A 16239-nucleotide genomic window follows, 5' to 3' on the forward strand; every position below is an offset into this window, starting at 1 on the left:
AACAAGAGCAAAACTCAATCTCAAAAAAAAAAAAAAAAAAAAAACCAAAAGGAAAGGTGAGGTAACCCGGATATAATCTTAGATATGGCATCATAAGGTTGTGTTCAAGTTCCAGATATGTTAACTTGGGCTGGCCATCCAAGAGCTGGCAAGACCTCTTTAAGGCCATTTCCTTACAATATTGTTAAAGGTTAAATGAGATATGGCTAAATGAGATACTGCACGTGTAAATTATAAAGCACTTCTCAAACAAGAGAAGCTTGAAACTACCACCACAAGAAATGTGATACAGCATGAACAAGAGGTGAAGTAAAGCACAGTAAAGCAGCAGGGAGGGTAAAGGTGAAGTTCAAAGCAAGAATATATAGCAAACCCAAGTCCACACAGTTTTTGTGACTTCCTCCAGCCTACTGGAGACGCGAATGCAGATTTTGAGAGCAGATGCAAGAAGCACAAGAGGCTGAAAAAAATCTAGGTAAGGACTATTTAAAAATCTTTGGGGATATGCTTAACATTTGGAACTTACTTGCACATTTTATATAAAGGTGGCATTTGACTCATTGGAGTGTTTTATTTTGGAAATGGCTAAACATTTCAGTTTTATATTTTACAGGTTTTTTTTTTCGTATTTTGGGGTTAACTTTTTCTTTTCCAGATTCCGTTATTTCTAAAAGCTTAGGCTCCAGACACTATGCCTGTAGCATGAAACGGATAATGAAGGCATCAGTGAAACAGCCGCCCACTGGGTCCAAATTAAGTAGGGAAGGTCATGAACAAAGAAAGCAGTGAAGGCCCAGTAGACAGGCTGACGCGACTGGAGAAAAGAACAGGTGGAGGGGAAGGGAGCAGCTGTTTCCATTTTTGGAATTTTGGAGAATCAGGAGACGCCCGGTAAGGCCAGAGAAGGCGGCCGTGTAATTATAAAGTTAAAAGGGTCGGACGTGTTCATCTTCCAAATTACTTTTGAGCCCACAAAGGGCTTGTCCCTCACTGCCACCGTCCATTGTCCCATTGTGACCAGGCAGGAGCCCTCCGTGATTGACTGATAAAAACAGCGGGTCCAACTCGCTCAGCTCGTTTCTGTTACACAGAAATGTGGAATCCTGGGTGACATTCAACTCCTTAGGTCATCTGCATTCTCCCCGGACGGGGAAACACAGCCTTCCAGAGCCCAACAAGGAGGATGGCGCTGCCCAGGCCGGTCGAAGTAAGCCCTCCATTCCAGACCTCGACTCCACGGTCTCCCAAACCGGTTCCCGGAACGCGAGCCTGAGATGCCCTCACCCTCGGAAAATACCCAAAGCCAGGGAGCCGTGGAAGTGCTTGTACCCAGCACGCTAGGCGTGAGGGACCTGTAAGTTACAACAAGCGCCGGAGGACAGGAGCCTCGCAGCCTTACACTGGCGTGGAGGAGAAACGTCTGGCGCCCCCGAGCGGCCGAGGCCTCAGGAGCCAGAAAAGCGTCTCCCACTCCCAGCACGGGGCCAACTGACAGTGCCATCCACCAATGGGAGAGCCCAGTCTGCGTTCGTGGGACCAGTCCGAGGGCAGAAAGAGGGCCGTCCCGGCAGGAAATCAGCGTGGCTTTTAAAGAGACCCTGAGGCCCCTCTGGTCACCACAGAGATAGAGGGACAGTCCCTGTGAAACGGTGACGCTGACTACACTATGCCGCTCGCTCCCAGCCTTTGCCTTTTCCTCCCACCGCACTCCAAGCTCTTCGGCCGCCCCGCCCACGACCTTGTCAGGTCCCGCCCCCCGCCTGAGTGGACTGGCGAAGATGTGGAATTACCAAAACTTATTGGATGCTTAGTGGCGTCACTCTGGAGGGCGGCGGGGCCCGGAGCGGCGAGGGCCGCCCCTCTCGGACGGTGATTGGACTCGCCGGAGTAGACCGGGTTGGGATTGGTGTGAGGAGGGGCGAGAGCCCGCGGGCGTCCTGGGCCGAAGCGAGGGGGAGGCGGTGGCCGCCGAGAAGCCGGAGGGGGCTTGCAAGTCCCTCGCCCGGCGAGCGCGCTTCGCAGAGGGAAGGAGCAGGAGGGCCCCTACCTCATCGTGCGCGGGCGGGGTCGGCGCTTGTCGCGTGTGGGGCGCAGTGGGGCGGGCGGTGGGAGGGGGGTTGCCGTGGAGGGAGCAAGAGATGCAGGGGTGACTTTGTTGGCAGCAGGACTAGCTGTACAGCTAGACTTGGAAGCGCATCCGGGGAGGACTTGCGGGACAGAGGAGGGCGTGGGCGTGTCTGGTATGGGATGCAGTGAAAAGGAAGGGGCCCTCCTGAGTAGGTCTGTGGGTGGTTCTTTTGAGGAAGCCCGGTCTTCCCGTCTGCCCTTTTATTTGTCAGCGAGGGAGTCCCCATGGTCTCTGTTCAAGTTCTGGAAACTTTCTCTTTGGGTGGGCTTAATCATCTGCTACTACATCGTAGAACTGCCCAGGGCCCTTTCTGATACTGGTCACAAACGTGGGGAGTATGTCAGAAAACAGAAAGCCGCTGCTGGGCATTGTAAGCAAACTCCCTAGTGGGACTGCACTTGGAAACGCAGGCAAGACTCACTGCCCCTTGTGCTTGGGGCTTTTCAAAGCCCCCAGGCTCTTGCCTTGTTTGCATACAGTTTGCACCACGTGTCTGGAGCAGCTGGAGCCCTTCTCAGTAGTGGACATCCGAGGGGGAGATTCTGACACAAGCTCTGAGGGGTCAATATTCCAGGAACTCAAGCCACGAAGTCTGCAGTCGCAGATCGGCATCCTCTGTCCGGTATGTGATGCTCAGGTGGACCTGCCCATGGGTGGAGTGAAGGCTTTAACCATAGACCACCTGGCCGTGAATGATGTGATGCTGGAGAGCCTGCGTGGGGAAGGCCAGGGCCTGGTGTGTGACCTGTGCAGCGACAGGGAAGTAGAGAAGAGGTGTCAGACCTGCAAAGCCAACCTCTGCCACTTCTGCTGCCAGGCTCATAGGTAAAGATGGGACATTCCACCCGGTGTAGCTTAAGAGCAGATTACAAAGGTGTCAAGACAGAAATCCCTTGGTGAGCAGATGAAAAGGAAAGCCTTCTCAAATACCGTGGAAGGTCAAAGAGCAATATAACGATGCAGTAGCAAATACTCTAGTACAACAGTTAACCCGGTCAGCCTAATATAGTACCTGTAGCAACAGCAATGGAGGTTTTCATAATCCCTTTCAATTTACAAAGTGCAGCTACAGTTTCCTTCAATCATCAATCATTCATGTAGTGAATAATTGTACTGGGTGCTGGAGAAACAGGAGAATGAATATAATAGCATAGATCCTGCTCTCTATCTCCTTTGATCTTGCAACTCTTGCAGAAAAGCAGGCCCTGTTTTCACCCCCATTTATTAATTGGGCAAACAAGCTCAGCAGTATGTGATTTGCCAAGGTCCTACAGTTGGTGAGTGTGTAACAGAACTGAGTATTAAATCCAGATCATTCTGACTACATTCCACTAACCCATGCTACACTCCTAGAATAGGTGATGATTGGCTGGACCTCAGCTTTTGCTTTGTACCTTAGAGTTACTCTGGAGCTTGGTGAGGTGGACTGGTATTAATTGGGGTGTTAATTGGGGTGCAGACTATGTCTTTTATGGCATTTGGTGAATAGTTTGTCAGATGGATCATTTTGTCCCTTCTTACTCTACCTTACCCCATCCTAGGACACCAGAATATAAAATGACCACAGTTTTAGGATTAGCCTAAAATAGATTTTGGGTTCTAACTTCCATTTGTTTTCTGGCTACACTAACAGAACAAGTTTGTAGACTTCACTCTATTTTTAACTTGTAATTATGTGATAGTCCCTGCAACTGTGTTGCTGCCAGCCAAACCAGCTGACCCTATTTTCTCTGCAGCCACTCTTCTGGTGCCAGAATAGGCATATAAGCTTCAGATTGATATAATGCTAATGGAGGAACTCTGAACAGTCACCGTGTTTTCCTAGGGATTTCCCTGCATCTGTAGAGGGCTACTACAGGAAAGAAATTAGAGAGCTTTGATTCTGCCAACCATCGGTTTCACACTTTTTTTTTTTGAGATGGAGTCTCACTCTAGTCGCCCGGGCTGGAGTGCAATGACACAATCTCCGCTCACTGCAACCTCCATCCCCTAGGTTCAAGCGATTCTCCTGCCTCAGCTTCCCCAGTAGCTGGGATTATAGGCACACGTCACCACACCTGGCTAATTTTTTGCATTTTTAGTAGAGACGGGGTTTCACCATGTTGACCAGGCTGGTCTCAAACTCCTGACCTCAGTTGATCTGCCCACCTCAGCCTTCCAAAGTGCTGGGATTGCAGGCGTGAGCCACCGTGCCCGGCCGGTTTCACGCTTTCTAATAATGTTGATGATGTCTCTTGAAAAAAATTCTAGCCTGCTGATTTGGGTAATATAGGTACTGGTCAACAGAAATGCTTCACCAAAATCTTAGATGCAAGCTAGATGAGACTTGGTGTCAGGATCAGCTATCTGCTTTTTAATTGCTTGGACTTTATTACTGTGTTATCTGGCATGGTTTCTGTTTCTTGGTGCTGGTTTTCTGCCATGCCCTCGCTACTAGCTTACCTTAGGAAGCCGACTGTGGCTCTTGTCTAAACTCTTCGGGGAAAGTCCTAGCATGCAGTCCTAGTCTTGCAACCTTCTACATAGACATGTAGCAAGCCAGAGCCCTAGTCTGTTCACATGTTACTCTGTACAGCAGCTCCTGCAGGTAGGGATTGTCTCCACTGTACAGACAAGAAGCTGGAATCAGAAAGGATCATGCAATTAGAGATTAGAGCAAGGAACTGAAATCAAGTTTGTTGAACTTCAGAGCCTGTGCTCCTGAAGTATCTCTGCCCAACTGTTCCCAACTAGAATTATTCCCTTATTTCCTGTTATTGACTCTCTTTGCCCCTAGGCGGCAGAAGAAAACGACTTACCACACCATGGTGGACCTAAAAGACTTGAAAGGCTACAGCCGGATTGGGAAGCCCATCCTGTGTCCTGTTCATCCTGCAGAGGAACTGAGGCTGTTCTGTGAGTTCTGTGACCGGCCCGTGTGCCGGGATTGCGTGGTGGGGGAGCATCGGGAGCACCCCTGTGACTTCACCAGCAACGTCATCCACAAGCATGGGGACTCTGTCCGGGAGCTCCTCAAAGGTACTCAGCCCCACGTGGAGGCCCTGGAGGAAGCCCTGGCTCAGATCAACATAATGAATAGTGCCCTCCAGAAGCGAGTGGAGGCAGTGGCAGCTGATGTCCAGACATTCTCGGAGGGCTACATTAAGGCCATTGAGGAGCATCGGGACAAGCTGCTGAAGCAGCTGGAAGACATACGAATCCAGAAAGAAAATTCCCTGCAGCTGCAGAAGGCCCAGCTGGAACAGTTACTGGCAGACATGCGGACTGGAGTGGAGTTCACCGAGCACTTGCTGACCAGTGGCTCAGACTTGGAGATCCTCATCACTAAGGGGGTGGTAGTAGAACGGCTCAGGAAGCTGAACAAAGTTCAATATAATGCCCGTCCTGGAGCAAATGATAAGATATGCTTCTGTCCTCAGGAGAAAGCAGGCCAGTGCCATGGCTATGAAATTTATGGTACCATTAATACCAAAGAGGTTGATCCAGCCAAATGTATCCTACAAGGAGAAGGTAGGAAGGCATTTCCCATTGACATTGAGAGGGCAGTCTACAGGGAGATGGTGTGTAAAGATTGGTGGCTTGTTTTGCTAGGAAGCACGCCCTACTGACCAGGTTACCAAAGGTGGGGAGATAAACTGATCTGAAAGACAGTGACCCTCACCTTTTCCCTTTCTGGTTTGTTCTGATTAGGGTACAGTTAATACAGGAGTGAGGCTTGACCCTTTTCCTGTTCAGAGAAGTAGTAACAGCTGAGAAGCGCATAGATTATGTTTTGTTTCTGTCAGATGGCAGAACAGAGACAGTGCCCATTGGAGGTAACAGCAGTGACTAGGGCCAGGTGAAATTCTGCCTGCTCAGAGAGGAGCATGGCAGACCCTGGATTCCTAGATCAAGTTCTGAAGGGGGTTTCAGAGGAGTAAGGAAGATGAGATTACGGTTTCCTTTCCTTGAAGCCCTTTTTGGTTCACATCCACCTTACTGGTATTTAAAAGGATATGGTAGGTGTTTCATTTAATTGGGGGAAAAATGGTTTCTTTTAATGAGCGTTCCCTTTCTAATGGAAGCATGTTATTAAAACATATTTCACAGTTCAGTCCTGATAGGAAGATTGCATCTTAAGGGTCATCAGACTCTGACACAGGCATTCTTAACTGTTTGGAAGCCATAGATCTCTTTGAGAATGTTCTCTCCTACAGAAACACCCAGTAACTTATGCATACAAGTCCAGATTTTTAGACTCTTCATAAGCCTTTCCATAGACCTCCTAGTAGTTCATGAACCCCAGGTTAAGAAACCCCGTTTCATCTGAATGCTGGAGTAGGGGCTGTAGCTACTGGATAGCCCCCCAATACCTTGGCATGAGCTACCAAGTTGCAGAGGATCTCACAACGTGGAGGGTCGTGAGGCTGGTCACCTGTACTCCCTGCCTAGCCCAGTAGGATCTGGAGCTTAGGGAGGGTGGTTTTGGGGTTACTAGCCTCTCTCACAAGGTCTAGAGGTTTTCTTCTCTAAATACCTAGGTCAGTCCTGAGTATTTTTAAAGCCTCCTAGGACTGAAGGTAAGGTCCAGGATCCTATGTGATCCAAAGCAGCTGATAGCTGAGAGAACCAGGCTAACCAGGAAGGACTCCCAAGAGGTGTACTCTAGGAGGCAGAAGGAGAAGAGAAAAGAAAGGGAGCCAGGGTGGTTACAGTAAGCAGGAAAGTACAACTCTTTGTTCTGAAGAGAAAAAGCAAGATGGAGATGTCGTCACTGCAATTTACATTTGAGGTGAGGACCGAGTGTTTATCTTTTTCAGACCTCCACAGAGCCCGGGAGAAACAGACAGCCTCTTTCACCTTGCTTTGTAAGGATGCCGCAGGAGAAATCATGGGCAGAGGAGGAGACAACATTCAAGTTGCCGTTCTCCCTAAGGATAAGAAAGACAGGTTTGTATGACACAAGTAGGTGTCATGGATAACAGGCAGTGAGAAAACTGGAAACATGAGGTCCTTTAAGATATTGGAGCTGAGCACAGTGGCTCACGCCTGTAATCCCCAGCACTTTGGGAAGTGGAGGCAGGAGGATCACTTAAGCCCAAGAGTTTAAAACCAGCCTGGGCAACATAGGGCGACCCTGTCTCTACCAAAAAAAAAAAAAGTTATAGGCATATGCCTATAATCCTAGCTATTCAGGAGGCTGAGATGGGAGGATCCCTTGAGCCCAGGAGGTTGAGGTTGCAGTGAGCTGTGATTGCGCCACTGCACTCCAACCTGGGTAACAGAGCAAGACCCCAGGTCAAAAAATATATATATATATTGGAGTGCAACTAAGTAATTACATCTTACCTCCCCATAATACTATGAAACGTTATATGACCAAATGTGTTTTCTTGTGTGGATTTTGTATTCAATTCTCTCTCAAAGCTATGGTCTGCCCCTCAGATTCTTTTCATCTCAAGCTTTAGAATAAGTTGAAAAATCTTCTGTATTAGACTGAATGGTACCCTTTTCAAAAATCAGTCTCCCTTTGGTACTAAATTATGCCTGGAACATGTTTATATTTCTCTGGAGTTGGAGAATGGAGGAGGGACAACAGAGCAAGAGGGTTCAACAGAAGCCTGTTGAAAAGGACGCAATAATATATTCAAGGAATTTGTCTGAATATCAGACTAAATTGGAATTTATGCTGTTTACCTTCTGTTGTAAAATTAACTTCTGAAGCAAATGTAAATGGATATTTAACATTAATACTGAATGGAATGGTGTAGAGTTTACATTCTGAAATAATAGCAACTAAAGCCGGCTTGTGGGAGTGAGTGGTGTTTTGACTCTTATCTCCATTCAGCCCAGTCAGACCGATGGTGCAGGATAACAAGGATGGGACATACTACATTTCCTACACCCCCAAGGAGCCTGGTGTCTATACTGTGTGGGTCTGTGTCAAAGAACAGCATGTGCAGGTAAGACTGGTGCATGTGCTTCCCTGAGCTCCCTGGCTTCTGCTGTCTTAGGATCTGGAGATGTTTCGCATAGGATCAGCTATACAGAGAGATTGAATAGAATCCCCATGTCTTCTTCTTCACTTTAGAAACAGCCCAGATTTTGCTACTCTTATTCTTCCTGGAGGATGCTGTTGACCATAAGAACCCTCTATCCCTGTGTCACTTCCTGGCAGTTATAAGTATAGTTTATCATTCTCCCAGTCAGTATCTTAGGATTCTTAATATGGAGAAGATGTCTTGATCACAGGGGGTGATCTGCCAGCAGACAACCATGCATATTCAAAAAATATAATCTAGCTCAGAATTTTCCAGTTTTGTCCAGACTGTATCTGGCCCTGAACACAGTTGAGAGAGTTACACGCCCTCCTCACAACTGACTAGTCATCTATCTGCCTAACCATCTGCTTACGTAATTTTCTACTCTGTTTTACATATAAGTTTTTCTGTTACTATGGTTACCATAAACAAACAAATACACCAAACAAGTTATGTTACCATGGTTTCTACAAACAAACAAGTATAACACAAACAAGTAGAGCACTTTCCGCTTTAGAGATTATGAGTTTTTAAAAATTGGTGATACTAACAGGTCCAGCAGAATCTTCCTGCTGACCTTGGAGTACTCAGAGGTTTCTCTCCACAGAAATCAACACTGACAGTGACAGTAAAATACCATACAGCATCATGATATGTTAGGCTTACGATTTGTGCACTTAGGAACACTCATATTTAAAAGCCATTTATTTACTTAATTATGGTATGTCAGGAACAGGTTAGGTGTTTTTACATACGTTATTTCAGTTTTCCTCAAAACCACTCAGGCACAGGGATCAGTGTCCAATTAGACCAAGAGACCAAACTTGCATTAAAATACACAGCAAATATAGCAAAATGGGAATTTGAACCCATTTCTTTGAATACCAAGTTGTTTTTTAACTGGATTATAAACTCTTTAAGATGGGAAATTTAACATCTGAAAGACTTCTAAGGTGCTAGGCTCTCTGCTTTGCGTTTTCTCTAACAGTGTGGCTCTCACATAAGGATAGGCACATTGCAACTTATTAAATATTTAAATTGGTCCCAAGCACCTGTAGTCCCAGCTACTTGGGAGGATTGCCTGAGCCCAGGAGCTCAAAGCTGCAGTGAGCTATGGTTGTGCCAGTGCACTCCAGCCTGGTGACAGAGTGAGATCCCATCTTTAAAAAAAAAAATAAGTATTTTTTGTTTAATATGGGATATAAATTAGAGAATGAAAGTTATCCTTAAAGGAAAGGGGGCAGATGGGAGAGTTACTAATTTGAGGATTATTAGCTGTACACATTTTAACCTTTCTCCTTCCATATGTCTTCACTGTCACAGAATAAGTGGGTGAGTAAACAGATAAGTCATGTCCAGGATGGAAGGAAAGAGGCTAGCTTGGTATGTGAGAAGCAGTACATGGCTGAGAAATTGGAGAAGGGACCACAGGATGTCCTATCTTTGTGGTTGTGACATTCTACTTATTACACCTGAGGTTCCTTAAGAATTGAGATTGAGAATCCCAGAGAAAAGTCAGTCTGAGATTACTAATGTGTTGAATGACCTAGATACTTATACTTCATACAAGGATAGAGTGAGGCAGAATCCATTAAGAAAAGCTTAAACTTCTTGTGGCATGGGATTCTGCTTTTGCTGCCATCTTGCCAGAACAATCCCCAGCTAATACAGATGTCACTGAAAATGCAGCTGACTCTGTGTGACTCCTGTCAGTGCCCAGCAGGTTCAGCTACACGGAATAAATCAGTACCTGTGTCTAGTACTCAGCATCTGCGGTGAAAAGCATGCTAGGAGGGCTGCACAGACCACGTAATGCTTCCACTGCTTCTGTATTTGCCCCCTCTCAGCTGAGCAGGGTTCTTGCCCTCTAATCTGTTTCTTTCCTGGTGTCCTTGTCCCTCCAAGGGCAGGCCCTGTGCCTCAGACTGTTTAGCACATAGCGATGCTTAGCACATCCTGTTAACTCATAAGATGCTGTTCTTTGCTTTTGGTCTGAACACTGAAGGGCTCGCCATTCACTGTGACCGTGAGGAGAAAGCACCGCCCACACCCAGGTGTGTTTCACTGCTGCACCTTCTGCTCCAGTGGAGGCCAGAAAACCGCTCGCTGCGCCTGTGGAGGCACCATGCCAGGTAAGGAGAAAGCACTACCTGGGCCTTTCTGCCAGCAGTGGGAATCAAGCGACGGGCCCTTCCCCACCACACAGCCACTAGACATTTGGACTTAGGCTCTGTTTCTAGGAAGCAAAGTCTGTGATTGTAGAGACACCACTATTCTAAAAGTTTCACTTAAAGCTTCCTTGTTCTGAATTGAAATAGCAGGCTTAAAAGCTCTGAGTTCTGTTACTTTTGGTACAGCTCCTATGAGCCCTATGCTTCTATGTCGGATTCTCAGTTTGTCTGTCCCTTTCCAGCAGCCTGAGCAGTGTGAAAACTGTGGACCCATCTTATTCCTTTTAGTACCTTAAATAAATTCCAAATGAGGCATGGCTGGGGGAGTGGATGATTAAACCAGTTGAACAAGGTCTGGGTCTTTCAGGGGGACGGAAAGGATAGGGAGTTTAGGTAAAGGATCTAATTACTTTTAAAAAAAAATTATGTCCTTACTCTAATAATGGGCCATAAAATGGGCTTTTGCATCCTTCTGTATAAACACTTGAGGATCTACCTCTGTTTTTTTTCTATGTCCGCCAACCTATCTTTTTTTATTTCAATGATTTTACAATTAAAATCCAAACCAATTTATTTTACAGTTAATGTACAAACTAGTTTGCCTCCTTCAGGTGGTAAGTTTTATCACTACAGCATTCTTAGAACTCTGGCTAACATGAGTTGATTTGCTGTGATCAATTTTCAGGGTCCTCCTGACTACACAGCAGTCAGACAGCTTGTTCCTCTTGCCAAGACTTTCTTAGATATTTTCACTCCCATGAATCTGCAGGTTGCCAGGAGGTCGGTCTCATTTCCATGATAATGGTAACTGCTGGACTCCACTCTAATGGTTGATTTTTGTCCTTTCCTCTTTGTCCCATGTAGGTGGGTACCTAGGCTGTGGCCATGGACACAAAGGCCACCCAGGTCGTCCCCACTGGTCATGCTGTGGGAAGTTTAATGAGAAGTCTGAATGCACGTGGACAGGTGGGCAGAGCGCACCGAGGAGTCTACTTAGGACTGTGGCTCTCTGATGGGTTTGTGCTCAGCATTTTAAAGCTGCAGTCAGCACCACTTGAGATTTCCAGAGGACCCAGACCTTCGTTCATTCTAAAGAGACTGATAGAATTAAAAACAAAGTGCCTTATCTTGCACTGGAGTTCAGGTGCTCTTTTGTTACTCACTGATTGTACTTGTGGATGGTTGAGCACAAAAGACCACCTCTACATTTCTCTTAAAGGTAGGTTGGCAAACATTCTTTTTCTGCCACAGGAGACTCCTTTTCATTTTGTACAGTATGGAGGTATCTATTCTATTGGAACTCAAGGGTCTAGGTAGTTTAGTTAGTTCCTTTCTGATATAACCCTTTTTTTTAGACAGAGTCTCACTCTGTCACCCAGGCTGGAGTGCAGTGGCATGATCTTGGCTCACTGCAACTTCCGCCTCCTGGTTCAAATGATCCTCCTGCCTCAGCCTCCTGAGTAGCTGGGATTACAGGTCCCCGCTACCACACCCAGCTAATTTTTGTGTTTTTAGTAGAGACGGGGTTTCACCATGTTGGCCAGGCTGGTCTCGAACTCCTGACGACCTCGTGATCCACCCGCCTCAGCCTCCCAAAGTGCTGGGATTACAGGCGTGAGCCACCACACCTGGACTATTATGACCTTTTTTATTTTTCTCTGAGCTACACATTATTTAGATATTTCCCCTAGAGATTAGAAACCTCCTTTCATCCTGTCCACTTTTTGTTAGCATACTTTCAGTGGATTTACTGGTACATGGTTCGTGATCATGATAATGTGATCTTGTTTTGGTGTCGTCCCCCCCTTCCCTCTCTATGCCATGTCAGCCTTCTGCCCCAAAGCCTGAAGATGACTCTTTGGTCAAGGGCATACACATAGAAAGTTAATAAAGGGGAGTGGTGTTGAAATAGAACCTCATACGTTTATTACAGTTCTACTCATGCCAGAAAATCTAGACACCTTCATACTTCTCACAGGTCTGTTTTTGGTAGAGTAGTCTTTAGAGTAGTCTTCACTGTTGTTTATATATCTAGAAAGTTAACTGGGAGCTTTGACTCTTACTGTGCCTTCACTCATAGTGTGCCTTCTTAGCTGCTTGAGAATTCTGGGGAGAGGATGTACACAGCACTAGTGCCTCAGCCCTGCCAAGGTCTTCACTGTATATATTTCGTGTGTTCTTCTGAGAGTCTTGATTTCTTATATAGCAATAAACTCAGCATGTATTAAATATAATTATTGAAATCTGCATTATAAGATCCCTTAAGAAGTGGATGACTCATTTGGTGAATTGGGTCAGGCAAAGGAAGTGAAATAATTAGATGATGACTGTCAGATCATTGCGGAATACATTTCCTCCTTGAGGCTGACAGACATGGGCTACATTGTAGCCATAAATACTAAGATGTTCTCTGTGTTCTCACACTTTTCTGGAAACATTCCCTTCAGCCTCTTTCTGTAACCAAATCTGATCTTCCCAAAACACATTCCTGCCCGTCACCCTCTCAAATTATTAGCTATTTGCTCTTCCTCACTCCTTCTGTCACTCAGCCCAGAAGTATATGTCCTTTTAGCTTATTACTGCTGCTTTGAGATGAGTGGTTCTTTTTTTTTTTTTTTTTCTGAGACAGAGCCTTGCTCTGTTGTGTAGGCTGGAGTGCAGTGGCGTGATCTCAGCCCACTGCAACCTCCGCCTCTCAGGTTCAAGCGATTCTCCTGCCTCAGCCTCCCAAGAGTAAGCTGAGATTATAGGCACATGCCACTATGCCCGGCTAATTTTTGTATTTTTAGTAGAGACGGGGTTTCACAAGATTGGCCAGGATGGTCTCGAACTCCTGACTTCATGATCTGCCCACCTTGGTCTGCCAAAGTTCTGTGATTACAGGCGTGAGCCACTGTGCCTGGCCGAGATGAGTGGTTCTTAACCAGGAGGGACTCTGCCCCTAAGAGGACATCTGGCAAAGTCTCAGAGACATTTTTAGTTGCCACTACTGGGGCAAGGTGCTGCTAGCATCTTGTGGGTAAAGGTCAGAGATGCTGCTAGTCATTTTACAATGCTCAGGACAGCTTCCTGAAACAAAGAAGTATCCAATCCAAAATGTCAGCGGTTCCACTGCTGAGAAACCCTGTTCTAGGGCATTAGCCCTACTTTTTTTTTCTAAAACTGGCCAGCCTTGGAGCTCATGCCTTTCAGCTATAGAGCTTGCTATTCCTCCATGTTTCAGCCATCTACTGAGCCCCAAATTGTTCCCCTTCATTCCTTGAAGATTATAGCATTGAGCTTGCTATGACTCTGGTACAACTCCTTATCAATCTTGGGATAACTTATTGTCTACACAGACTTCTTAGTTCCATGACAATTTCCCCAATGTTATTTTTTCCCTACTTAGCCTTACATATCCTAGATCTTGATTCTAACCACACCCTCTGCATAGTCTCAGTTTTAGGCATCCTGCAACCACAACCTCCCACCTTTCCAGGTCACCCACTGTAATAACCTGACTACTAATTCGTCTACCTCTTTGGAACCCACAATGCAGTGATTCTGCCACCTTCCTGTTCCTCTCACCCACCTCAGGTCCTTCCCTTCATCCTTCCCAGCTTAGATTCTACAGACCATGACTATAATCACTCTATTGCATAGTCTCCCTCTATCATTCTTGCCTGGCAAAACTCCAACCCAGGTTGGATCCAGCTTTCCATCTAACCCAACTGAATGATCCTAAAAAAAAAAAAAAAAAAAATGTGATGACTAGCCTCACTTTAAATTTATGACCACTAATTTCAGTGGGCTCTTAGCATTGCCCAATAACCTGAAACATCTCCCCAGTCCATTTATTCTCCCATGCTTCTAGACAATCCATACTTTCTTCCCTTCAAACTCCAATTTCTACCCCACCTCTACTCTGTACTTATGACCTTGCTTCCTATTTCACCAAGAATATAAAAGGATTCAGAGGAGAATTTCCCTAGCCTCCCTACCACATGTACACATCTATCCAAATTCCTATCAAGAGCCAACTTCTATCCTGTGTACTAAATCCCATTCTGTAGCTAGTGCCCGAGAACATTGCTTCAGTAATTTCCCCCTCTACCAGATTGCTTACTTCAGAAAATAAATATGGTACAATATTCCCTCTTCAAATACAAGTTTCCCTTTTGTATTAGTTGGCTAGGGCTGCCATAACAATACCACGTACTGGGTGGATTAAACAACAGAAATTAGTTTTCTCACAGTTCTGGAGTCTGGAAGTCCAAAATCTAGGTGCTAGCAGGGTTGTTTTTTGGTGAGGACTCTGTCCTTGGCTTGCAAATGGCAGCCTTCTGTTTTCACATGGCCTTTCTCCTGTGTGCATGTGCTCCTGGTGTCTCTTCATATAAGGACACCAGACCTATTGGATTAGGACCCCACCCACATGAGGTCATTTAACCTTAATCACCTCCTTAAAGGTTCTTTCTCCAAATAAGAGTCGCATTGGGTGTTAGGGCTGAGTTTTCAAGAAGAATTTCACAACCCCTTTTAGCAACTTCCCGCCTTTTCTGTTCCTCTTTAAAAGGACCTCAAAAGAATTGTTGTTTGGTATCTCTAGTTTCCCTCCCATTCTCTGTACAATCTAATCCAGTCAGCCTGTCATCCTCAAGACTCCACTGAAATAGCTGTTGTCAAGGTTACTGGTAAACTCCAGGTTACAGAATCCAGTGGTCAATTCCCAACCTTTATCTTTTTTGACCACCCAATATCAGAGAAATCTTTTAAAACATGTCAGCTCATGTCACTCTTCTGCTCACCACTGTCCATTGGCCTCGCATCTCAGAAAAGCGAGCCTTTACATCAGCATGTAAGACCCCACATGATCTGGATCCCTGCTCTTACTGCCCACCCATCTGCCTCCATCACCCTGTTCCAGCCAAACTGTCCTGCCTGGTGCTCCTCAAACTCTCCACGCACTGTCTCGGGGCCTGAATCACTGCCCCTCCATCTGAAATGCTTTTTTCACAGACACCTTCATGATTCATGTTCCTCTCAAGTTCCCACTCCAGTGTCAAATATCACCCTATTAACTACTCTGTACAAAATAGCAACTTCCCACCTCAGAGTTGCCCAGTTTCATCGCCATCTCACATATATGTGTATGTTTTGTGGTTTTTCTTTTTTTTCTTTTTTTTTTTTTTTGGAGACAGGATCTCTCTCTCTCTCTCTGTTGCCGAGGCTGGAGTGCAGTGGCACGGTCTTGGCTCACTGCAGCCTCTGCCTCCCGAGGTTCAAGTGATTCTCCCACCTCAGCCACTGAAGTAGGTGGAACCATAGGCACACCCCACCATGCCCGGTGAATTTTTTGCATTTTTTGTAGAGACGGGGTTTTGTCATGTTGCCCAGGCTCGTCTCAGAAACTCCTGGCCATCTCAAGCCTCTCGAAGTGCTGGGATTACAGGCCAACATATGTATGTTCTGTTTGTTGTCTGTCCTCTCATGCTAGATTGTAAGCTCTATGAGGGCAGGGATTTGATATTTTTAAACTACCATTCTGTCCCCATGTAGGACAGTTCCTGACAGATAGTAGAGACTTAATATGATCAGTGAATAAAGATCTAATTGGTAGAATTTTTAGTTTGGATCTCCTTAGTATCTGTTTTTTAAGCCAGACTTCCCTTCTCCCAAACCTCAGTATTTGTCGTTTAAACAAATACCACTTGGAAAAGAAGCAGCCTTATCTCAAGCCTGTTGGATAAATTATATGCACCTGAGAGACCAGCCTTGAATTTTCCAATTACCTCATCTAGGGAACTGCTTGCCATGAAGAAGCCTGTTGTATTATATCATCTTTCCCCATGTGCCTTTTAATGAATCCGATTTCAGAATTGAGAACAAAAAGCTTACCATTTATTTCAGTTGGAGAAGGTTTCAGTGATTGGACAACTTT

General features: G+C 45.7%; 1 protein-coding gene across 2 annotated transcripts; it reads left to right on the forward strand.

The window, feature by feature from the left end:
- The first annotated feature begins 1819 nt into the window (after positions 1-1819).
- Positions 1820-12553, forward strand: TRIM45 (tripartite motif containing 45). Of its 2 annotated transcripts, none has more exons than XM_011933073.1 (6): positions 1820-2953; positions 4905-5638; positions 6928-7057; positions 7956-8070; positions 10154-10280; positions 11184-12553. In XM_011933073.1, exons 1-6 carry the CDS (start codon positions 2466-2468, stop codon positions 11330-11332), a joined length of 1743 nt encoding a protein of 580 aa, XP_011788463.1. In that variant the 5' UTR covers positions 1820-2465; the 3' UTR covers positions 11333-12553. The 2 variants fall into 2 exon arrangements, with proteins under 2 accessions (XP_011788463.1, XP_011788464.1); XM_011933074.1 differs by having other exon boundaries at positions 4905-5584.
- Positions 12554-16239: the final 3686 nt, after the last annotated feature.

The sequence above is a fragment of the Colobus angolensis genome, unplaced genomic scaffold (assembly GCF_000951035.1).
Source record: "Colobus angolensis palliatus isolate OR3802 unplaced genomic scaffold, Cang.pa_1.0 Scaffold124, whole genome shotgun sequence".
Taxonomy (NCBI): Eukaryota; Metazoa; Chordata; class Mammalia; order Primates; family Cercopithecidae; genus Colobus; species Colobus angolensis.